This window comes from Thalassophryne amazonica, chromosome 1 (assembly GCF_902500255.1).
Source record: "Thalassophryne amazonica chromosome 1, fThaAma1.1, whole genome shotgun sequence".
In the NCBI taxonomy this organism is placed as follows: domain Eukaryota; kingdom Metazoa; phylum Chordata; class Actinopteri; order Batrachoidiformes; family Batrachoididae; genus Thalassophryne; species Thalassophryne amazonica.
The window spans coordinates 167,720,636-167,745,562 of NC_047103.1; the positions used below are offsets into that span (position 1 = coordinate 167,720,636).

At 39.3% G+C, this 24,927-nt stretch overlaps 1 protein-coding gene across 1 annotated transcript; it reads left to right on the forward strand.

Moving 5' to 3' along the window:
- Positions 1-541: 541 nt before the first annotated feature.
- On the forward strand, positions 542-24,887 carry ftcd (formimidoyltransferase cyclodeaminase). The gene is made up of 14 exons (XM_034178926.1): positions 542-658; positions 2,750-2,933; positions 3,018-3,146; positions 4,249-4,337; positions 10,378-10,557; positions 14,714-14,851; positions 17,071-17,202; positions 17,294-17,355; positions 17,827-17,953; positions 18,539-18,700; positions 23,947-23,990; positions 24,160-24,298; positions 24,395-24,490; positions 24,572-24,887. The coding sequence occupies exons 1-14, from the start codon at positions 605-607 to the stop codon at positions 24,653-24,655; spliced, it is 1,620 nt and encodes a 539-aa protein (XP_034034817.1). The 5' UTR covers positions 542-604; the 3' UTR covers positions 24,656-24,887.
- The last annotated feature ends 40 nt before the right edge of the window (positions 24,888-24,927 follow it).

A 24,927-nucleotide genomic window follows, 5' to 3' on the forward strand; every position in this document is an offset into this window, starting at 1 on the left:
TATGAACTTGACCTTTGGTGGCATTGTCAGGTCATAAGTGTTTAAACTCAAACAATTTGGAGCTTAAATATGGTGAAAGGGTTTAATGTTAATGATAAAGTAACATTATTATTGTTGTTGTTGTTGTTATTATTGATAGTAGTAGTAGTAAATATAATAATCATTATTATTAATTTATTAATTGATTAATTAATAATAGAAGAAGAAAACCAGAAAAATTTAAATCCCAAGTGGGTGAATAGTTTTCAAGGCACTATATAATTTGTATTCAATCCTAATCACTTTCTACCTAGTATTTGATTATGTTACTATTTTATAGATTTTTGCATTTTACTGTTTTGTTTTTTTTATCTTTCTTCTTGTGCTGCTGTAATTGGATTAAAAAAAAACAAACGCTGTTAGTCCAGCCAGCACTGCTGTGTGATTGATTATCAGTAATCAATATGTGAGCTCTGAGGTCTTTGGAGGCGGTGAGAGCTGCTAGCGGCTCAGCGGGTGGACTTTTTAATCATTGAGCCCCGCTGCTTTGGTGGGCGGCACTCTGGACTTGGACTTGTGGACTCTGGGTGTCTGAGGCCTCAGTGTCTTTTGGTCCACAGAAGAAATGTCTCAGCTGGTGGAGTTGTGTCCCAAATTTCTCGGAGGGCCGAGACAAGAGGTGAGACGAGGACGTTTTAAAAATTTGTTATCTGTGCATTGTCAAGCCGCGGTGCCGTCGCTTAGCAACAGCAGGTTTAGATTCTCCCCAAAGTTCAACTTTTCTGAACAGCTTTTATGTGCCTAATAAAGTGTCCAAACATTTTACAGAAAGAAAACTTTAATCAGTTCTTTTCAGTGTTTGAAATGTTGCTGTATGCCAAATATACAGTATTTTACAAATGATTATTACTTTTGTTCACTTGAAAATCAGTCAAATGTGATTTATCAATCAGCTGGCCCTCCCACGCTCAAAGTTACCAAACACGCTAAGGCTAATAGGCTAACTTTGTCTCAGGTGTTTGATAAAAACATGTTTTGAGATTGGGCGGTGGCTTTTATAACTGGTAGCTTGGTGTTAAAAACTGTGTTGCCTAAATAGCCATGGCACTGTCGCTAACATTACCAAGCTATTAATACCTGCTAATTAGTGGTAACGATGCTAGCATACAAATTAAATAATACTAAAGTTTCACTCAAGGGAAGCACTGGACTTTTTCATTGGGCTTTTAGCACATTTACCCTCACAGTATGCCATATTGTCTCAGATATTTGTAATAAAATACTCAGAAAAGATAAACACGGCGAAGTTCACAACAGCTAGCCGCCACTGCCAATGTGGTCGTTGACCCGCCGGAACACGAGCTATCACTCAAAGCAATCACACCCCAATTATTCGTAACTTGTGGATTAAAATATCTTAAACAGATTAGTTTGTTTGTTTTGTTTTTTAAATGATTTTCAGGGTCTCTCACGGACAGAGCTCATGGGAGCTCCGTCCGAAAAGACCCAACCATAGTTTACAGTAAGGTTTTTATAGACATCCATTGACATCATTCACAATATGGTCCCCCCATGTGTGTGCTTACATGATCAAAAAATGTCATGTCATGCTTAGGTCATGTGGCTAACTGGGTCAAACTTGAAAGATGTAAAAACCAAGAACTTGGGGTGGCGGCTGACTGGTAAACCTGCTTGCTGTTACGTCTCTTAGCTTTTTTTGCAAGATGTCTTTTCTGTGGCAGATAAAGATTTTAATAACAACAGTGTGTCACTGTGCAGATATGATTTTCAACAAGAACATATTGACCTGCAAACTTGCTGACTGTCATCACTCCTGTAAAACCTGACCTGACGTAACCTTAGCAGGAATGTAAAAGTAGTGCCATGGGTTAGTGCATTTACAATCAATAATATTTCTAAGGTATTTATTAACAACCACACAGTTGTCATGAACAGAAATGCTAGCTATAGCAAACAAAAAAAAGGTTTGTACCAGACCATAAACATGTTTATTTCTGCTGAAATTTTGACATTTTCACATGTTTCTTTGGGGATTGACTCAATTCTGGAGCCAGCCTCAAGTGGCTATTCATGGAACTGCAGGTTTGAGCACTTCCATTTTGGTTTCATTTCTGAGCACCGGATGTTACTTCACTTCTCATCATTTCATATAAAAGAATAAGATCAGATGCTGATTGTTGCTGAGAAAGTGGATTATTTTATTATTTATTTTAGTTTTGTGACTTTACTGAAAAATTTCACTTTATAATGTCACTGTCATTTTCCTGCTTACCTGTTATTTAACCTGGGTGTCTCTGCATTAGAATATTTATTCTCTCACTGTCTTTTGTCAAAGGAAACATCACATCTACAGTAGTTTGTCGCTGCAGCAAGCAAAAGCACAGAAAGTTGGAAATATTTAACTTTCAACAACCTTTTTACCATTAAAGGTCATATTTTAGCCCAATTTGATTTGTTTTGATTTGATGTTTACAAAAATAAAATATAAGGCACAATTCAAGGGTTTTATGCTTGTACTCACAATTAACAGCTGACCTTTGACCTTTGGCAGAACAGATCTGCTTCTAGTAACAAACATCACAGAACATTTACAACAAGAAAAATATTGACCTTTGATCTGTTGTTGCTTCTTAAATGTGAAAATGTTCAACTTTTTTTATTTACTGATAATTAGACAAACATTGTCTAAACATCTTTTAGATTATTTTTATGTAACTTTGAAAATAAATTTTTTCCCCTCGTGCTGCAGGTGATTGATGCAATCGCTGCTGCGATCTCCGGTACCGCCGGCTGCAGTCTGCTGGATGTCGACCCCGGCACCTCCACCAACCGCACCGTCTACACCTTCGTGGGCTCTCCTGAGGCCGTGGTGGAGGGAGCGCTGAACGCCGCCCACCGAGCCTTCAGCCTCATTGACATGACCAAACACTCTGGTGAGTGAGTGCTGCCGCGGCCACCGCTGCTGCCGGCGTGCCTCTGAACAATGATGTGGCTTAAAGCGCGTGCCGTCTACACAGGTGAGCACCCGCGGACTGGAGCGCTGGACGTCTGTCCCTTCATCCCTGTCCAGAACACCACCATGGAAGACTGCATCACCTGTGCTAACGCCTTCGGACAGAGACTGGCGGACATGCTGCATGTGCCTGGTGAGGTCACATCTTCACTGGGATTTTTTTTAGCTTTCACACATTGTTTTGGTGTACTTGTTGTACTGTTTGGCCAACAGAGTTTATGTTTTATGGTGTCTGAAAGGGAGAACTGGCTTGTAGTCATCATTGTACATTTACATCTTTGGACAATGCGGCTACATGTCTGGCTTCTTCTGGGATCTGTAAGACACTCCACATCAGACAAAAACACACATTGTGTACTTACAAAACTGCTGATAGTGTGTGTTCGTAGCTTTTCTTGGAAGATGGAATTCTGCATGTATGTTTCATATTTGTGAACTTTACGCAATGAAGAATGCGTAAAATTCGGCAGCTAAATGCTTCCCCAAAACGTTCATTACTTAATTACTCATTTAACAGTTCATTAGACTGACATCTACTGGTCAAATCATGTATAGCACAGTTACATGTAATACTGCAAGCTGGATGGCCACAAAGCACAACTTCTGTGGACTTAAAGACGGAGCACAAAGGGTTTTTTTCATATTTAAGAATTTCATTATTTTAATTCAAGCGGAATAAAAGATTTAAGTGATATAGATGTTATGCCATTGTCTAACTCAGCATCATGCCACTGTTTTACCTGCTGGTGTTGGAAAAGTCTTTAAAGAAATAGGAAAGTAAAAAAATTGCCCTATTTATGGGTAAAAGTGCTGCATTTTGGAGGCTGTTTTCCATATTAAAATGACAGAGATGTATGTGTATGTCACACTAGACCTCTTGGTGAAATTCTATTGTACCTGCATGAATGGTAAATGTCCACCACGTGGAGGTATTGCTCCATTTCAAGAACCTTGAGTTCAGGATGCTGTGGGGCATGACGACAAGCCTGTTGCTTATAGTAGTAGATATGTTATAAAATTATTTTCGTTCAAACTATAGGCTCTTCAGTAAACATGTTAATTTAACATAATTTAAAAGACAATAACGGACGGCACCAATAGTGCTGATTGATGTTATGTGTAACTGAATAGCAGTCACAAAATAGCCTACCGAGCTGGCATGTTGTTGATTCAACATGAGTTTGATTTGCACAACTTAAGTCTCTGGGATTAAAAAAAATAAAAATTCTTCACAGTTTATCTGTACGGAGAAGCAGCACGAAACGAGGCGAGGAGGAGTCTTCCCTCAGTGCGGGCGGGAGAATATGAGGCCTTACCTGACAAGGTAAGACAGTTTGGTCACATGTCAGTAATCTGTCAGTCATTATATCAGCAAAAACCAGTTCACACTGAGAATTTAAATATCACATATCCTATAATACATTCCAGAAACTGGTCCAGATCTTTTTAGATACTCAGTCATCACTCATCTTCACCACTTATCTAGGAGTGCGTCGGGGAGGGAGGGGCAGAGCACAGATCCAGAGGACCCCAAATTTCCTTACTGAGCCACATTGACCACCTCTGACTGGGGGATCCCGAGGCGTTCCCAGGCCAGTGTGGAGATATAAACTCTCCACCTAGTCCTGGGTCTTCCCCGAGATTTCCTCCCAGCTGGACGTGCCTGGAACACCTAACCTAAGGAAGCGCCCAGGGGCATCCTTACCAGATGCCTGAACCACCTCAGCTGGATCCTTTCAATTGTGAAAGGAGCAGCGGCTCTACGCCGAGCTCCCCATGATGACCGAACTTTTTAGAAGCTGTAACAAAATAATGTTCGGAAATATATGAAATCATGATAAATATCTTAAAATGGTTTGTCCTTTATGCCTTGGTTATGGTATTACAGAGGTACAGCGAGATGCAAAAATGAAGTATTCCCATATATGTGGTGTGTGTATACAGTAGTGTTCAGAATAATAGTGCTGTGTGACTAAAAAGATTAATCCAGGTTTTGAGTATATTTCTTATTGTTACATGGGAACAAGGTACCAGTAGATTCTCACAAATCCAACTGACAGGACTGAGCAGAGCGAGGCACAGACAGAGGCTGGACACAAATGCAGGCTCACAACAGGATGTATGCGTAAAGGATGGTTTTATTCAGGCCTGGTTCAGTAACAGGAAGGCAGTCCGCGGAGCAAAAGTGCCAGCAGGGACAAGCCAGAGGACGTGGTCAAAAACAAGCAGGGTCAGTACACGAGCGAACAGAGTTGTCAGGGCTGAGGCAAAAAGCAGGATCCGGTACACTGAGCTGAGTCAAAAAAAAACACGGCTTGGCAAAACAGGACTGAAACAAAGTGCTGGTGAGTGAATGAATCAACAAACGAGCAGGTAGGAAGTGAACTGAGCAGTTTTAAATAAGAACAGTTGTTAATAAGATAATGAGGTGCACGTGGAGGAGGAAGGGCCTTGAAGGGGGCGTGGTCAGGTGACAACTAAGATCAAAAGAGAATGCAGAAAGGCGGTGACAAAGGGGCATGTAAATGACAGGTGAATGGGTGTGGCCACCAGTGGATGACAAAGTGCAGGTGCGGGACATGAGAGTGCAGTAATCAGAAAGAGACTGATAACAATGAAACTGGACATGACAACTTAGAGACCTGAGAGAAGTGCAGACAAAGAGAGAATGACAGGCAGAGATTACAGACATGACAACTAAAGATCATACAAAGAAAAACATGAACAGGAATCTAAACTTGAACAGGGCTGAAAAGCATACCAGAACGTGATAAACAGGATCATGGGAAATAACACACTGTGACAAAACCAAGTGGAACAGACAGACAAAACTATAAGAAAAACAAAACCTTGCATAACAGTACTACACAACAGAAATGAGAACAGCAAAAACAATAGGAAAACAATAACTAAATGATGAACCATGAAAACAGACTGATAGAACAAAACTAGAACGGAACTGGAACATGGCAGAAGTATAAAAGTAACAAAGAAAGGAAGTGACAAAGCAAAAATAGAACATAGAATAAACACGATGAAAAAGGCAATTAAATAAAGAGGGAAAATAAGGACTGAAGCCTGGAACTGGGTGGGGCATGACACCAACAAGACCAAGCATTCATGATATGCACACTCTTCCACTGTTTGTGGAACAAACAGGTGTGAATCAGGTGTCCCCTATTTAAGGATGAAGTCAGCACCTGTTGAACATGCTTTTCTCTTTGAAAGACATTGTTCAGAAGAACAGCGTAGTTTGATTAAAAAGTTGATTGGAGAGGGGAAAACTTATACGAGGTCTGTCCATAAAGTATCGTACCTTTTTATTTTTTTCAAAAACTATATGGATTTCATTCATATGTTTTTATGTCAGACATGCTTGAACCCTCGTGCGCATGCGGGAGTTTTTCCACGCCTGTCGGTGACGTCATTCGCCTGTGAGCACTCCTTGTGGAAGGAGTGGTCCCACCCCCTCGTCGGATTTTCGTTGTCTGGAAATGGCGGAATGAAAAGGACTTTTTTTCCATCAGAATTTTTTCAGAAGCTGTTAGAGACTGGCACCTGGAAACCATTAGAAAATGTATCTGGCTTTCAGTGAAAATTTACGGGCTTCACAGAGAATAAGGACTTTAACTACAGGTTTAAGGACCCCTTTAAAGGACGGTCGGTGCGCCGCGCTGCGAGCTGCGACGATGCGGCACAAACCACTGGATCATTTCTAAGCTGATGGCTCTGTGGATACGAGACCGTCGTGTGCTCTTTCTCTGGTTATCACAAGAGCTGGACATCAGCCATTTTCCGGCAGATTTCACTTTTAACAAGAGATTTTGTCATGGAAAGCCGCGCGGAGGCTTCGCGCGTCACGACCGATTCGCTGATGAAGCGAGACAAAGGAACACCTCCGGAGTGTTAGAGGACAAGTTGGGACATGTCTATCTCGGCTTTCAGTGCTTACCAGTCGAGTGAGTATAAAAGAACTTGTGGAGAGCTGGACATGTCCCAACTTGTCCTCTGACACTCCGAAACGGAAGTGTTCCTTTGTCTCGCTTCATCAGCAAATCGGTCGTGACGCGCGAAGCCTCCGCGCGGCTTTCCATGACAAAATCTCTTGTTAAAAGTGAAATCTGCCGGAAAATGGCTGATGTCCAGCTCTTGTGATAACCAGAGAAAGAGCACACGACGGTCTCGTATCCACAGAGCCATCAGCTTAGAAATGATCCAGTGGTTTGTGCCGCATCGTCGCAGCTCGCAGCGCGGCGCACCGACCGTCCTTTAAAGGGGTCCTTAAACCTGTAGTTAAAGTCCTTATTCTCTGTGAAGCCCGTAAAATTTTCACTGAAAGCCAGATAAATTTTTCAAATGGTTTCCAGGTGCCAGTCTCTAACAGCTTCTGAAAAAATTCTGATGGAAAAAAAGTCCTTCTCATTCCACCATTTCCAGACAATGAAAATCCGACGAGGGGGCGGGACCACTCCTTCCACAAGGCGTGCTCACAGGCGAATGACGTCACTGACAGGCGTGGAAAAACTCACGCATGCGCACGAGGGTTCAAGCATGTCTGACGTAAAAACATATGAATGAAATCCATATAGTTTTTGAAAAAAATAAAAAGGTACGATACTTTATGGACAGACCTCGTACGCAGGTGCAAAAAAATTATAGGCTGTTCATCTACAATGATCTCCAATGCTTTAAAATGGACACAAAAAAAAACAGAGACGCGTGGAATTAAACGGAAAACAACCATCAAAACGGATAGAAGAATAACCAGAATGGCAAAGGCTCACCCATTGATCAGCTCCAGGATGATCAAAGACAGTCTGGAGTTACCTGTAAGTGCTGTGACAGTTAGAAGACGCCTGTGTGAAGCTAATTTATTTGCAAGAATTCCCCGCAAAGTCCCTCTGTTAAATAAAAGACATGTGCAGAAGAGGTTACAGTTTGCCAAACAACACATCATCTGGCCTAAAGAGAAATGGAGGAATATTTTGTGGACTGATGAGAGTAAAACTGTTCTTTTTGGGTCCAAGGGCCGCAGACAGTTTGTGAGACGACCCCCAAACTCTGAATTCAAGCCACAGTTCACAGTGAAGACAGTGAAGCATGGTGGTGCAAGCATCATGATATGGGCATGTTTCTCCTACTATGGTGTTGGGCCTATATATCACATACCAGGTATCATGGATCAGTCTGGATATGTCAAAATACTTGAAGAGGACATGCCCTTGAAATGAGTGTTTCAACAAGACAGTGACCCCAAGCACACTAGTAAACGAGCAAAAATCTTGGTTCCAAACCAACAAAATTAATGTTGTGGAGTGGCTTGCCCAATCCCCGGACCTAAATCCAATTGAGAACTTGTGGGGTGACATCAAAAAAGCTGTTTCTGAAGCAAAACCAAGAAATGTGAATGAATTGTGGAATGTTGTTAAAGAATCTTGGAGTGGAATAAGAGCTGAAAGGTGCCACAAGTTGGTTGACTCCATGCCTTGCAGATGTGAAGAAATCATGAAAAACTGTGGTTATACAACTAAATACTAGTTTAGTGATTCACAGGATTGCTATAAAAGCAGTTTGAACATAATAATTTTGAGTTTGTAGCATCAACAGCAGATGCTACTATTATTGTGAACACCCCCTTTTACTAATAGCCCAATTTCATAGCCTTAAGAGTGTGCATATCATGAATGCTTGGTCTTGTTGGATCTGTGAGAATCTACTGAATCTACTGGTACCTTGTTTCCCATGTAACAATAAGAAATATACTCAAAACCTGGATTAATCTTTTTAGTCACATAGCACTACTATTATTCTGAACATTACTGTGTGTGTGTGTGTGTGTGTGTATATATATACTCAACAAAAATATAAACGCAACACTTTTGGTTTTGCTCCCATTTTGTATGAGATGAACTCAAAGATCTAAAACTTTTTCCACATACACAATATCACCATTTCCCTCAAATATTGTTCACAAACCAGTCTAAATCTGTGATAGTGAGCACTTCTCCTTTGCTGAGATAATCCATCCCACCTCACAGGTGTGCCATATCAAGATGCTGATTAGACACCATGATTAGTGCACAGGTGTGCCTTAGACTGCCCACAATAAAAGGTCACTCTGAAAGGTGCAGTTTTGTTTTATTGGGGTGGGATACCAGTCAGTATCTGGTGTGACCACCATTTGCCTCATGCAGTGCAACACATCTCCTTCGCATCATCCGTGAAGAGAACACCTCTCCAAGGTGCCAAACGCCAGCGAATGTGAGCATTTGCCCACTCAAGTCGGTTACGACGACGAACTGGAGTCAGGTCGAGACCCCGATGAGGACGACGAGCATGCAGATGAGCTTCCCTGAGACGGTTTCTGACAGTTTGTGCAGAAATTCTTTGGTTATGCAAACCGATTGTTTCAGCAGCTGTCCGAGTGGCTGGTCTCAGACGATCTTGGAGGTGAACATGCTGGATGTGGAGGTCCTGGGCTGGTGTGGTTACACGTGGTCTGCGGTTGTGAGGCTGGTTGGATGTACTGCCAAATTCTCTGAAATGCCTTTGGAGACGGCTTATGGTAGAGAAATGAACATTCAATACACGAGCAACAGCTCTGGTTGACATTCCTGCTGTCAGCATGCCAATTGCACTCTCCCTCAAATCTTGCGACATCTGTGGCATTGTGCTGTGTGATAAAACTGCACCTTTCAGAGTGGCCTTTTATTGTGGGCAGTCTAAGGCACACCTGTGCACTAATCATGGTGTCTAATCAGCATCTTGATATGGCACACCTGTGAGGTGGGATGGATTATCTCAGCAAAGGAGAAGTGCTCACTATCACAGATTTAGACTGGTTTGTGAACAATATTTGAGAGAAATGGTGATATTGTATATGTGGAAAAAGTTGTAGATCTTTGAGTTCATTTCATACAAAATGGGAGCAAAACCAAAAGTGTTGCGTTTATATTTTTGTTGAGTGTATATATATATATATATATATAGTCATGTGTGTGAAGATGGGCATAGGGGAATCTATTACCAGACACAGTTAAAACCTGTGTTTTATTGACTGAAGTGTTCCATCAGCCTGGATTGTTCACCAGTGATAACTAACTGATACGTGGATGACTCATCAAATGTAGCATGACGTAAACACAGTCACATAAATGAAAAATTGTCTCATTTAAATCAGTTATAATCGTAAATATTTTGGGGTAATTTTAAACTTTTTTTGTCCACCAAAATTGCAAATCAAAGATGTTTACTTATTTATTTAAATCTAAATAAACACATTTCTAAATTCTAAATGCTCTTTATTTTAACAGGTGTAACTTTGTTTTCTGGATTTATGACACTTTTTCTGCTTTTCATTTCAGTTGAAACGAGATGAATGGGCCCCCGACTTTGGCCCCGCCCTCTTTGTCCCGTCATGGGGTGCCACGGTCACCGGTGCACGTAAATTCCTCATTGCCTACAACGTGAACCTGATTGGCACAAAGGAGCAGGCTCATCGAATCGCACTGGACATCAGAGAGCAGGGGCGGGGCCAAGGCCAGGTACACAATGTGATTGGACTGAAGCATCTGGTCATATAAGCAACGTTAACATAAGTATCTTCTTCCTCATTTGGCTGCTCCCGTTAGGGGGCGCCACAGATAAAGATGACAGTGTTTGGGGTTATATTTTTTATTTATTTATTTTTCATGTGTTTGTGTTTGTGATCGCCTTTGAATTTACCCAGCAGCCGCTGCGGTGCTTAAACTCGAAACTGGCTTATCAGTAGCCGACAGTGTACCAAGTCAATAATAAAGTTAGCGGTTAGCTGTAACTTCCGCTAAATTTTTTTAGCGGCTTATCTGTATAAAGGTAAACTTTTCAAGTCAGCGGTTTAATGGTTATCGAAGCTAACTTTTCGGTTAGCTGTGCCTACCACTGCCCTCTGATATGTTCATTCCTAAAGGCCTGGTCAGACCAAATAATGAATGATGAATAATGAGACACGTAGCATGAATTTTTTTTGTGCGAGTTGAGTTATTCAAGAAACGCGGGAGAATAGTGGCTCTTAGAGGCAGATTATTCAGCTAACGAGGCTCAGTTCTGAACATGGCGCTAATTTTGTGAAGTTCAAGATTTAGCAAAAATATTATGGGGCGATTTGTGTACGAGGTACTAAGAGTACAAACAAGGATGTTAGAGGCATGTTAGTGGTGAGTATGTTAGAAGCCCATTATCCGAGTACCTGGCGGCTACGAAGAGGGGACAGGTTACCTGCAACAGAGCAGGTTCCACTCTGAGAACGCCTTTATTGCCTTTTTTAACATCTGTTTCCTGCAGTTCCTTCAGATGAGCATCATATTCGTAGCTCGTTATTTGAATAATCACTGAAATTTCTGAGAAATCCATACATGGCTCATTATTCATGGCTTTATCATTCGGTCTGACCAGGGCTGAATCCTGTTCATCCTTGTCACTCCCAAAGGGAATCACACCTCCAGCTCTGCCTCCTGTTTTTTGTTAGCGCCACCGTCTCTAAGCCGTCCAGCATAGCTGATTTCACTACTGTCTTGTAAACTTTCCCATTCACTCTTGCTGATGTTATTCAGTCTACTTTCACCATCTCTACTCCATGTAACTGCACTATTCCACCACACTCCCACTCATTCACACTCAGTCTCTGTAGATCATATCGCCACCTCTCCAGGCTAGACTCAACCTGTTTTCTAGTCTCACTATCACAATGTCATCTGAAAAATCATAGTCCACAGAGACTCCTGTCTGATCCCATCTGTCAACCTGTCCATCACCATTGCAAACAAGAAAAGACTCAGAGCTGATCCTTGGTGTACTCCCACCTCCACCTTGAATGAGTCTGTCATTCCTACTGTGCATCTCACCGCTGTCACACTGTCCTTGTGCATGTCCTGCACCGCCCTCACATACTTCTCTGCCACTAGACTTCCTCATGCAATACCACAACTCTTGTCTTGGCACCCTGTCAGAAGCTTTCTCTAAATCCACAAAACACAATGTAACTCCTTCTGGCCTTCCCTGTACTTCTCCATCAGTACTCTCAGAGCAAACATTGCATCTGTAGTGCTCTTGCTCAGCATGAATCCATATTTCTGCACACAGCTCTTCACCTGTTTTGCTTCTCCTCCATCCAGTGCCTGTCTCATAAGTATCAACATGCTAATATATCTTCATACGGATTAACTGACGTAAATTAGCACTGATCTCAACATTATTGTTTTGTGACTGTTATAATGTTGCCATGTTTGCTCATCATTGTCAGTAAATTTCAATACAGTCTTGTTTTTTGATAATACTGTTAGCATTAGCATGTTCTTGGCTTATTAACAACATTCTGGTATGTTTACTGACAGGTTAGCTTCATGAAGATAGTATGAGTATATGTACGTATATGTACAACCCCTGGCAAAAATTATGGAATCACCAGTCTCTGAGGATGTTCATTCAGTTGTTTAATTTTGTAGAAAAAAAGCAGATCACAGACATGACACAAAACTAAAGTCATTTCAAATGGCAACTTTCTGGCTTTAAGAAACACTATAACAAATCAAGAAAAAAGATTGTGGCAGTCAGTAACGGTTACTTTTTTAGACCAAGCAGAGGAAAAAAATATGGAATCACTCAATTCTGAGGAAAAAATTATGGAATCACCCTGTAAATTTTCATCCCCAAAACTAACACCTGCATCATATCAGATCTGCTCATTAGTCTGCATCTAAAAAGGAGTGAACACACCTTCGAGAGCTGTTGCACCAAGTGGACTGACATGAATCATGGCTCCAACACGAGAGATGTCAATTGAAACAAAGGAGAGGATTATCAAACTCTTAAAAGAGAGTAAATCATCATGCAATGTTGCAAAAGATGTTGGTTATTCACAGTCAGCTGTGTCTAAACTCTGGACCAAATACAAACAACATGGGAAGGTTGTTAAAGGCAAACATACTGGTAGACCAAGGAAGACATCAAAGTGTCAAGACAGAAAATTTAAAACAATATGTCTCAAAAATCGAAAAATGCACAACAAAACAAATGAGGAACAAATGGGAGGAAACTGGAGTCAACGTCTGTGACCAAACTGTAAGAAACCGCCTAAAGGAAATGGGATTTACATACAGAAAAGCTAAACGAAAGCCATCATTAACACCTAAACAGAAAAAAAACAAGGTTACAATGGGCTAAGGAAAAGCATTTGTGGACTGTGGATGACTGGATGAAAGTCATATTCAGTGATGAATCTCGAATCTGCATTGGGCAAGGTGATGATGCTGGAACTTTTGTTTGGTGCCATTCCAATGAGATTTATAATGATGACTGCCTGAAGAGAACGTGTAAATTTCCACAGTCATTGATGATATGGGCTGCATGTCAGGTAACGGCACTGGGGAGATGGCTGTCATTACATCATCAATAAATGCACAAGTTTACGTTGATATTTTGGACAATTGAAAGGATATTTGGGACACATAGGGTCAATGTCAACAAGTAGATCTGATTTGATGCAGGTGTTAGTTTGGGGGATGAAAATTTATAGGGTGATTCCATAATTTTTTCCTCAGAATTGAGTGATTCCATATTTTTTTCCTCTGCTTGGTCTAAAAAAGTAACAGTTACTGACTGCCACAATCTTTTTTTCTTGATTTCTTATAGTGTTTCTTAAAGCCAGAAAGTTGCCATTTGAAATGACTTTAGTTTTGTGTCATGTCTGTGATCTGCTTTTTTTCTACAAAATTAAACAACTGAATGAACATCCTCCGAGGCCGGTGATTCCATAATTTTTGTCAGGGGTTGTACATGTCAATGTTGTTGTTGTTGGATAATACATGATAATTAGAGCGTTAACAGTTTAACATTGTTCAAGCAGACTATTATCTCATATGTCAACATGATAGATTAATGCTCACTGTAATTAGTGTTTGTGTGTGTTATTAAGATATTAGCATATAACTGCAACTACAAGTTATTTCAGTACTCTGTTAATCTGTCAGTTATTTTGTCAGTGAAGCGATTTAGTTGTTTGGTTCCATAAAATGATGATAAAATGTCGGTTAGTGCTCCCAAAGTCCAAGATGATGTCCACAAATATCTTGTTTTGTCCACAACCCAAAGACATTCAGATTAATGTCAGACAGAAGGAAAGGAACCAGAAAATATTCACATTTAAGAAGATGAAATCAAAGAATTTTGACAATTCTTAAACACAAAAAAAGAGACTCAAACAGATTATGAATATAGTTTCTGATTAGTTTTAGTTGTTTAATAATCAATCAACTGCAACAGTTTTAACAAATTAGCATGCTAATTGTGATGCTAATCCTGGGCTACAAACACATTTGACAAATCTGCTAACATGCTCATTTTAACATTTGATTTATTACTTTACGTTGCCATCATCATCAACATGTTGCTGCTGTTTTATTAACATCTACCACTGAGCGGAATTTGGAGAGAAATTAGGATATTAAAGGATAAAATGATTTCTTTCCCTCTGTGGTGAATTATTATGATTTCATACCTGTGAATACGCTCCATGAATTTGTTGGCGTAACACCTCTTTGGTTGATGCTCTGGACAAACATCAGTACAGAGTTCATAGGTCAGGCGAGCATGGGGACCGTTAGGATTGAATAAGGCATGTTCAGGATGACCTGTCGTGACCTTTAGTGTGTCTTCCCCCACCAGCCTGGACTGCTGAAGAAGGTGCAGGGCCTCGGCTGGTACCTGGAGGAGGCCAACATGGCCCAGGTGTCCACCAACATTCTGGACTACGAGCTGACCCCCCTCCACACCGTGTACGAGGAGGTCTGCAGAGACGCTGAGGTCAGAGGTCAACACAGTGCTAATATGTAGTTTTACAGCTAAATCATCGGCTGCCAACAGGACTAGGGCTGGGTACCGAACTTCGATTCTTTTGTGGCACCAATCGAAATGCTTTGGTAGTACTGAGTATCAAAACATACCTCGTGTTTCGGTACCCAGAGGTTAAACGTGATCAAGACTTGACGATTCCTTTATTGGTCCTTCAGAGCGGCCCTTGTTTTTGAGGCTGTTTGTCAGGAAAATGATAATTCCTCTACGTTGATTACAGACCCTGCAGAGGGTCTGTAATCAACCGCTTCTGTAAAAGCTCCACTTTGAAGCAATGAACCAGTGAAGCAGTTGGTTCTTTGCTTCGCTGGTTTTCAGAAGCGACAAATCCACTTCTTAACCCCTCTCAAAGACATTAAAATATGTCAATCGTGAGTCACTTTAAGTCACTAACTGGGACTCTTGTCTTGTTGCGAGAAAGAAATGAGAATCGTCCTCCGTTCTGTTGACACAGCTCCAAACGCTGCACGGGTCTCTGCCGAGTCAAGTTAGAGTCCAGCCGGAATTAATAACTTCAAAGCGAATAATCATTTTAAATCAAATGACACCTCTTTCCAAATGTTGTACTACAAACAAACTGCAATCAATCAAAACATTTTTTGCTCCCAAAATGAGACGTCCTGCACTGACGTGCAACAGCCGGCTGAGTTCAGCTCAGAGGTATGGAGAGACATTCATGCCAAAATGTCTGAAAGGAAATGCTTTCGACAAAAACTACAGATTTTGTTTATTTCTATTTGTCCAGAGATCAAGGATCCAGTAACCAATTTCATATTTATTTACTTTAAGACTCAATAAAATGTTGTTGATAATAAAATTATAAAATAAAATTGGTATCAAAAAAAGTATCGTTCAGGAACCGGTATCAAAGTGAAGGTATCAGTATTGGTACCGGTTTTGAAAATTTTTGATTGATACCCAGCCCTAAACAGGACAGAAGGAAAGAGGAAATAAAACATCTGCAAAGCTAAAACATTACATTGACAAAGTTCAAGTTTTGCACTGGATGTTCTTCTTGATGCATCTTTAAAGTCTTCACAGCACTTCACTTTTTCCACATTTCATTATGTTACAGCCTAATTCCAAAATGGAGTAAATTAATTTTTTCCTCAAAGTTCTACACACAACACCCCATAATGACAATGTGAAAAAAGGTTTTTTGAGAGTTTTGCAAATTTATTAAAAAAAAAACAAAACTAAGAAATCACATGTATGTAAGTATTCACAGCCTTTACCATGAAACTCAAAATGGAGCTCAGGTGTATCCATGACAGCTTGAGATGTTTCTACAGCTTAACTGGAGTCCACCTGGGGTAAATTCAGTTGATTGGACATGATTTGTAAAGACACACACCTGTCTACATATAAGTTCCCACAGTTGCATGTTAAAGCACAAACCAAGCATGAAGTCAAAGGAATTGTCTGTAGACCTCAGAGACAGGACTGTCTGGAGGCACAAATCTGGGAAGGGTACAGAAACATGTCTGCTGTTTTGAAGGACGCAGTGAGCACAGTGTCCTCCATCATCTGTAAATGCAAGTTTAGATCCACCAGGACTCTTCCTAGAGCTGGACACCTGTCTTAACTGAGCGATCGGGGGGAAGGACCTTAGTCAGGGAAGCTATAATTGCTGCATCAACAAAGTACTGAGTAAAGTGTGTGAATACTTATGCACATGTGATTTCTTAGTTTTTTTATTTTTTAATAATTTGAAAAAAAAACACCTTTTTCATGTTGTCATTATGGGGTGTTGTGAGTAGATTTTTGAGGGGGAAAAAAATGAATTTACTCCATTCTGAAATAAGGCTGTAACTCAACAAAATGTGGAAAAAGTTAAGCGCTGTGAATACTTTCTGGATGCATAAAAACTGCAGAGCATGGGTGGCTGTGAACCTTGGACCTTCTGTTTGGGAGACAGGAGCAATAACCATGTGCACCACGTGTCAATAATTATTGTAGATAATCAATATATAAAATAGATTTTGACCATATTTACAGCATTGCTGTCTGCATAAACATTTACAGTAAATTAATACAAATTTCACATTAATCTGTTTCTGTCATAGTGACTGTTGTGCCCCTTTCTGGGAGTATTTAATTGAAATACTGTTTGTCGTCGCTGAATCAGGTTTTGCTGTTTGTGTGCTTGTTTTTTGGGGGGTGGGTTTTAGGAGCTGAGGCTGCCTGTAGTGGGGTCTCAAATCGTTGGTTTGATTCCACTGAAGGCCCTGCTGGACGCTGCAGACTTCTACATCAGTAGAGACAGGCTCTTCATCCTTGAAGAGGAGCACAAAGTCAGACTGGTAAACAGACCACAACTGTTTTTTTTTATTCTAATCCATCTTGAGCCACATCAAAGTGATTGAACTGAACCCTTTAAATTTTGTCTGACAGGTGATCAGTAAACTGGGTCTGGATTCTTTGGGGCCATTTAACCCAAAGGAGAGGATTATAGAGTGAGTTCATCCCCTGTGAGGGGTTTTATGTCATGTATAACAAAACATCATCAACATACATCAGAATCATTTTAATAAAGATTCTTTAAACACTCCATAATATTAGATATATTACTTCCAAATGCACATCGTCAATTAAATAGTGATTAACATGTTAATTTTTAATTTAACCTTTATTTAACCAGGTTAGTCTTGAGATCAAGATCTCTTTTACAAGGGAGACCTGGACAATTGTAAAGTTTCCAATTCACCTAACCTGCATGTCTTTAGATGTCTTTAATGTTTATATAGGGCAACTATAATAATCATGCTAAAATTAGAATTTGCTAATGTGTGAATGTTAGCATGTTAACATTAATACCATTGTGTACCATTAAAGCAAGACTTCAACTGGTAATACAACATGCTGGTAATGTAGTTAGCATCTTCCTTGGTTTGTTGCTAAGGATTGTGGTGGCGTTGTAACTGCAGGTACATGGTGACACAGCAGGAAAACAAAGGACTGGTCTCTCTGACCCTGCAGCAGTTTGTTCAGAGTGTCGGGGCCCGGACAGCGGCTCCTGGTGGAGGATCTGTTTCTGCCGCTGTGGCTGCGTTGGTACGACCAAACCCACCTTTTTCCTTATGAATAGCAGGACACGCATCAGATTAAAGGAGTCAGTCAGTGAGTGAGTCTGCAAAAATGTCCACAAGTAATTCTATAAAAACTACTGTATATTGAAATTTGGATTCTCTTACACGCAAGTATCAGTGATCCTCCTATTTTGGGCCATGTTGGTGTTTTCTTTTTCACAACTACAACATGAATAAGGGCAGTCAGGCCTATCAAGATGCTTGTGAAGCCGTGCTGCCAAGCACAGGGTCCTGGTGGCCACTGGAGGTCACTGTTGCTTGTTTTTGTCCAAGAAAAAAAATTTCATCCTGCAAATGCCAGAATTTTCCAGCAGGTTTCCAGATGCAGGACTTGCAGGTGAAGTGAAAAATGAGCCCACAGACTCTTTGGGATTCAAAGGATTAACTGATGGTCATGATGAGATCATCTCCACAGCTCCCTTTGTGGATACCTCTGTACCCCCCCCAAAAAATACCAAACAGATATTCGATTTACCACAAAAATATGGTGAAAAATGTCTTCTCACTGAAATCCACCAAATAAACCATTATCTTGTATTGTGTGCTGCAGGGGGCAGCGTTGGGTGCCATGGTGGGCCAGATGACTTACGGGAAGAGGCAGTTTGAGAACCTGGACGGTGTGATGAGGAGGCTGATTCCTCCATTCCATCAGGCCATGAATGAACTGCTGGTCATGGTGGACGCGGACTCCTCTGCCTTCAACAGCTACATGGTGAGGACCAAACTCTGACCTCCACACGGCTGAAATGTTCCCGCCCCACGAGGAGCTGGGAGTGCAGGCCTCCACTGATACTCGTACTTATAATGAGCTTTGTTATAAAACAGTTTTATAATAAGAGAACAATCACACAGATAATTTTAAAGGCAGATTATGACGTTTTAAGCGACATTGAGCAGTAAATTTTCAGTTTGCAACCAACCTATTTTTCACTTTCCAAGTATTAGCATGCTCAGATTCACCAGCAAGCATCCTGGCTTCACTGAAACAGACACACAACACAGTGAAGGCAGGCTGACAGGCTGACCTACACACAGAAATCACAGTAGAGATAGAAATGCTCATCGACTGGGAGCAGATTGGACCAACTCTAAATGTTACTAATGATTGCTGTGATTTTATCACCGTACACATTGTAAGCCCGCAACCCCAAGCCACTGGGAAAAAAGGTTCTATGGGCACTTTTTCAGACATACACCTGAGGCATGTGACTAGTTAGTGACTGAGTGCCATTAGCAGTCAAGCTAACATTGCCTAACTAACACTTTTCACTCATTTTGCTCATCTGTCCAACACGATGAAAGCTCTGGGTCCGTTTGTATCTCCGAAACCAAATAACAGTCACTCAGTTTTTCAAAAGTCTTGCCTATATTAATCAATGTTTTCACCAGACGTGAATCTTATTCCTGTTTGGCCTTCAGCGGATTTATCTTTATTTGTCTAAGTATTTTTTTGTATTTGCGTTATGCAGGGATGCAGTCATTTGTTTGCATTAGCTGATTCCGTATCGTTAGCTCAAGAGTCAATTCTAGAACACAAACCACAGTCCTTTCTGTAGAAGACGCTCAGCTAGAGCAGTTCCCAGGCTGTTACAGGCAGTGTTGCCACAGTTACTTTGAAAAGTTACTTTATTAGATACTTTATACAGTTACTTCATTAGCAGCTGCCGGCAACTTGTAACTAATAAGGTAACTAGTAATATAACTTGGTTACACTTAAGAATGAGTCATCCGCAAAGTAACTAATCAGCAAAGTAACTTTGCTGTGTACTCAATCTTAAAAGTAACCAAGTTAGATTACTAGTTACTTTAGTTACTTTATACAGTTACTTCATTAGCAGCTGCTGGCAACTTGTAACTAATAAGGTAACTAGTAATATAACTTGGTTACACTTAAGAATGAGTTATCAGCCAAGTAACTTTGCTGTGTACTCGAACTTAAAAGTAACCAAGTTAGATTATTAGTTACATTATACAGTTACTTCATTAGCAGCTGCCGGCAACTTGTAACCAATAATATAACTTGGTTACACTTAAGAATGAGTCATCAGCAAAGTAACTAATCAGCAAAGTAACTTTGCTGTGTACTCAAACTTAAAAGTAACCAAGTTAGATTATTAGTTACATTATACAGTTACTTCATTAGCAGCTGCCGGCAACTTGTAACCAATAATATAACTTGGTTACACTTAAGAATGAGTCATCAGCAAAGTAACTTTGGTGTGTACTCAAACTTAAAAGTAACCAAGTTAGATTATTAGTTACTTTAGTTACATTATACAGTTACTTCATTAGCAGCTGCTGGCAACTTGTAACTAATAAAGTAACTAGTAATATAACTTGGTTATACTTAAGAATGAGTTATCAGCAAAGTAACTTTGCTGTGTACTCAAACTTAAAAGTAACCAAGTTAGATTATTAGTTAGTTACATTATACAGTTACTTCATTAGCAGCTGCTGGCAACTTGTAACTAATAAGGTAACTAGTAATATAACTTGGTTACACTTAAGAATGAGTACACAGCAAAGTAACTTTGCTGTGTACTCAAACTTAAAAGTAACCAAGTTAGATTATTAGTTAGTTACATTATACAGTTACTTCATTAGCAGCTGCTGGCAACTTGTAACTAATAAGGTAACTAGTAATATAACTTGGTTACACTTAAGAATGAGTTATCAGCAAAGTAACTTTGCTGTGTACTCAAACTTAAAAGTAACCAAGTTAGATTATTAGTTAGTTACATTATACAGTTACTTCATTAGCAGCTGCTGGCAACTTGTAACTAATAAGGTAACTAGTAATATAACTTGGTTACACTTAAGAATGAGTACACAGCAAAGTAACTTTGCTGTGTACTCAAACTTAAAAGTAACCAAGTTAGATTATTAGTTAGTTACATTATACAGTTACTTCATTAGCAGCTGCTGGCAACTTGTAACTAATAAGGTAACTAGTAATATAACTTGGTTACACTTAAGAATGAGTTATCAGCAAAGTAACTTTGCTGTGTACTCAAACTTAAAAGTAACCAAGTTAGATTATTAGTTACATTATACAGTTACTTCATTAGCAGCTGCCGGCAACTTGTAACTAATAATATAACTTGGTTACACTTAAGAATGAGTCATCAGCAAAGTAACTTTGATGTGTACTCAAACTTAAAAGTAACCAAGTTAGATTATTAGTTACATTATACAGTTACTTCATTAGCAGCTGCCGGCAACTTGTAACTAATAATATAACTTGGTTACACTTAAGAATGAGTCATCAGCAAAGTAACTTTGATGTGTACTCAAACTTAAAAGTAACCAAGTTAGATTATTAGTTACTTTAGTTACATTATACAGTTACTTCATTAGCAGCTGCTGGCAACTTCTAACTAATAAGGTAACTAGTAATATAACTTGGTTACACTTAAGAATGAGTTATCAGCAAAGTAACTTTGCTGTGTACTCAAACTTAAAAGTAACCAAGTTAGATTATTAGTTACATTATACAGTTACTTCATTAGCAGCTGCCGGCAACTTGTAACTAATAATATAACTTGGTTACACTTAAGAATGAGTCATCAGCAAAGTAACTTTGCTGTGTACTCAAACTTAAAAGTAACCAAGTTAGATTATTAGTTACATTATACAGTTACTTCATTAGCAGCTGCCGGCAACTTGTAACTAATAATATAACTTGGTTACACTTAAGAATGAGTCATCAGCAAAGTAACTTTGATGTGTACTCAAACTTAAAAGTAACCAAGTTAGATTATTAGTTACATTATACAGTTACTTCATTAGCAGCTGCCGGCAACTTGTAACTAATAATATAACTTGGTTACACTTAAGAATGAGTCATCAGCAAAGTAACTTTGATGTGTACTCAAACTTAAAAGTAACCAAGTTAGATTATTAGTTACTTTAGTTACATTATACAGTTACTTCATTAGCAGCTGCTGGCAACTTGTAACTAATAAGGTAACTAGTAATATAACTTGGTTACACTTAAGAATGAGTTATCAGCAAAGTAACTTTGCTGTGTACTCAAACTTAAAAGTAACCAAGTTAGATTATTAGTTACATTATACAGTTACTTCATTAGCAGCTGCCGGCAACTTGTAACTAATAATATAACTTGGTTACACTTAAGAATGAGTCATCAGCAAAGTAACTTTGATGTGTACTCAAACTTAAAAGTAACCAAGTTAGATTATTAGTTACTTTAGTTACATTATAGTTACTTCATTAGCAGCTGCTGGCAACTTGTAATAAAGTAACTAGTAATATAACTTGCTTACACTTAAGAATGAGTCATCAGCAAAGTAACTTTGCTGTGTACTCAAACTTAAAAGTAACCAAGTTAGATTATTAGTTACATTATACAGTTACTTCATTAGCAGCTGCCGGCAACTTGTAACTAATAATATAACTTGGTTACACTTAAGAATGAGTCATCAGCAAAGTAACTTTGATGTGTACTCAAACTTAAAAGTAACCAAGTTAGATTATTAGTTACATTATACAGTTACTTCATTAGCAGCTGCCGGCAACTTGTAACTAATAATATAACTTGGTTACACTTAAGAATGAGTCATCAGCAAAGTAACTTTGATGTGTACTCAAACTTAAAAGTAACCAAGTTAGATTATTAGTTACTTTAGTTACATTATACAGTTACTTCATTAGCAGCTGCTGGCAACTTCTAACTAATAAGGTAACTAGTAATATAACTTGGTTACACTTAAGAATGAGTTATCAGCAAAGTAACTTTGCTGTGTACTCAAACTTAAAAGTAACCAAGTTAGATTATTAGTTACATTATACAGTTACTTCATTAGCAGCTGCCGGCAACTTGTAACTAATAATATAACTTGGTTACACTTAAGAATGAGTCATCAGCAAAGTAACTTTGCTGTGTACTCAAACTTAAAAGTAACCAAGTTAGATTATTAGTTACATTATACAGTTACTTCATTAGCAGCTGCCGGCAACTTGTAACTAATAATATAACTTGGTTACACTTAAGAATGAGTCATCAGCAAAGTAACTTTGATGTGTACTCAAACTTAAAAGTAACCAAGTTAGATTATTAGTTACATTATACAGTTACTTCATTAGCAGCTGCCGGCAACTTGTAACTAATAATATAACTTGGTTACACTTAAGAATGAGTCATCAGCAAAGTAACTTTGATGTGTACTCAAACTTAAAAGTAACCAAGTTAGATTATTAGTTACTTTAGTTACATTATACAGTTACTTCATTAGCAGCTGCTGGCAACTTCTAACTAATAAGGTAACTAGTAATATAACTTGGTTACACTTAAGAATGAGTTATCAGCAAAGTAACTTTGCTGTGTACTCAAACTTAAAAGTAACCAAGTTAGATTATTAGTTACATTATACAGTTACTTCATTAGCAGCTGCCGGCAACTTGTAACTAATAATATAACTTGGTTACACTTAAGAATGAGTCATCAGCAAAGTAACTTTGATGTGTACTCAAACTTAAAAGTAACCAAGTTAGATTATTAGTTACTTTAGTTACATTATAGTTACTTCATTAGCAGCTGCTGGCAACTTGTAATAAAGTAACTAGTAATATAACTTGCTTATACTTAAGAATGAGTCATCAGCAAAGTAACTTTGCTGTGTACTCAAACTTAAAAGTAACCAAGTTAGATTACTAGTTACTTTATTAGTTACATTCAGCGGCTGCCTACAAGTTGTCCGCAGCTGCTAAGGAAGTAACTGTATAAAGTAACTTTTCAAAGTTACTGTGGTAACACTGGTTATAAGGAACTGAGAAAGTTTGATTGGCTCATTTTTTGGTGTGTGTTTACAAATTGTTAACACTTACACATTAAAAATGAACAAACGTAAAATAAACTTCATAAAGCACCTTTAACTTCAATAACTTTGTCTTCTTGATTTTTACTTTTCTGGAACGCTAACGTTTGTTGTGTGGCAGGCGGCGCTGAAAATGCCGAAGAACACTGCAGAGGAAATTCAAAGGTATTTCTGCAAAAAAAAAAAAAAGAAAACACACACACGTGCACACTGGAGAGACGAACAACCAACCAGCTCGGCTCGTGTTTGCAGACGGGAGCCTAGACTTTTGGACTGTGTGCTGTTCTTATATGTTTCTAATAAAAGTTGTTCCTTCACATCTGTGGCCTGTAAGGCGAGACGATGCTATGCAGGACGGTTTGAAGAAGGCGGTCGGCGTCCCGCTGGCTCTGGCTGAGCGGATCAATGTACTCTGGCCCCACCTCAAAGAAATGGTCCTCTACGGAAACGTGGCCTGCAAGTCTGACGCTCAGGTGTGCCGTCAAATCAATCGATCCGTAAAATCTCTAAATGTCACCGTCCGGCCAGCGAGCTGTTAATGCTTCGCTGTTCCTCATGTGGTTTTCCAGGTGGCAGCGAAAACCTTGGAGGCGGCTGTTTTTGGCACCTATTACAATGTTGTCATCAACCTGAAAGACGTCCAGGACAGCGATTTCAAAATGACCGTACGTACGGGATTTATTTATTCCTCTATCCCTGTCAGATCTGGCCCCGCCCTCATCTGCTTTATGTTCTTTGTGCTACAGACTCAGTCAACAGCGGAGGCGTTACTCCAGGCGGCCAAAGATGGCGCCGCTGCCGTTCTGGATGCTGCTGACAACAGAAAGTGAAACCACAGAGTGGCGAGATTTAAAGTTTTCTTTATTTAAGAAAAATGTGGTTTTAATAACACAATGCACACAGAAATAACTTGGTCACATCGAACAGTTTGCTTATAAATGTTTGACCATTTAGTCTGTTGTAAACAATGTTACATTTGCATTTTTTTTTAGAAGCCAACGAATGATTTTTTTTTTAAAGATATTGAATTTTTGAACATTTTGACTTGATAAATTAAAAAAATTATTCAAAAATTGTCTGTTGTCTGGTGTTTAAGTACTCA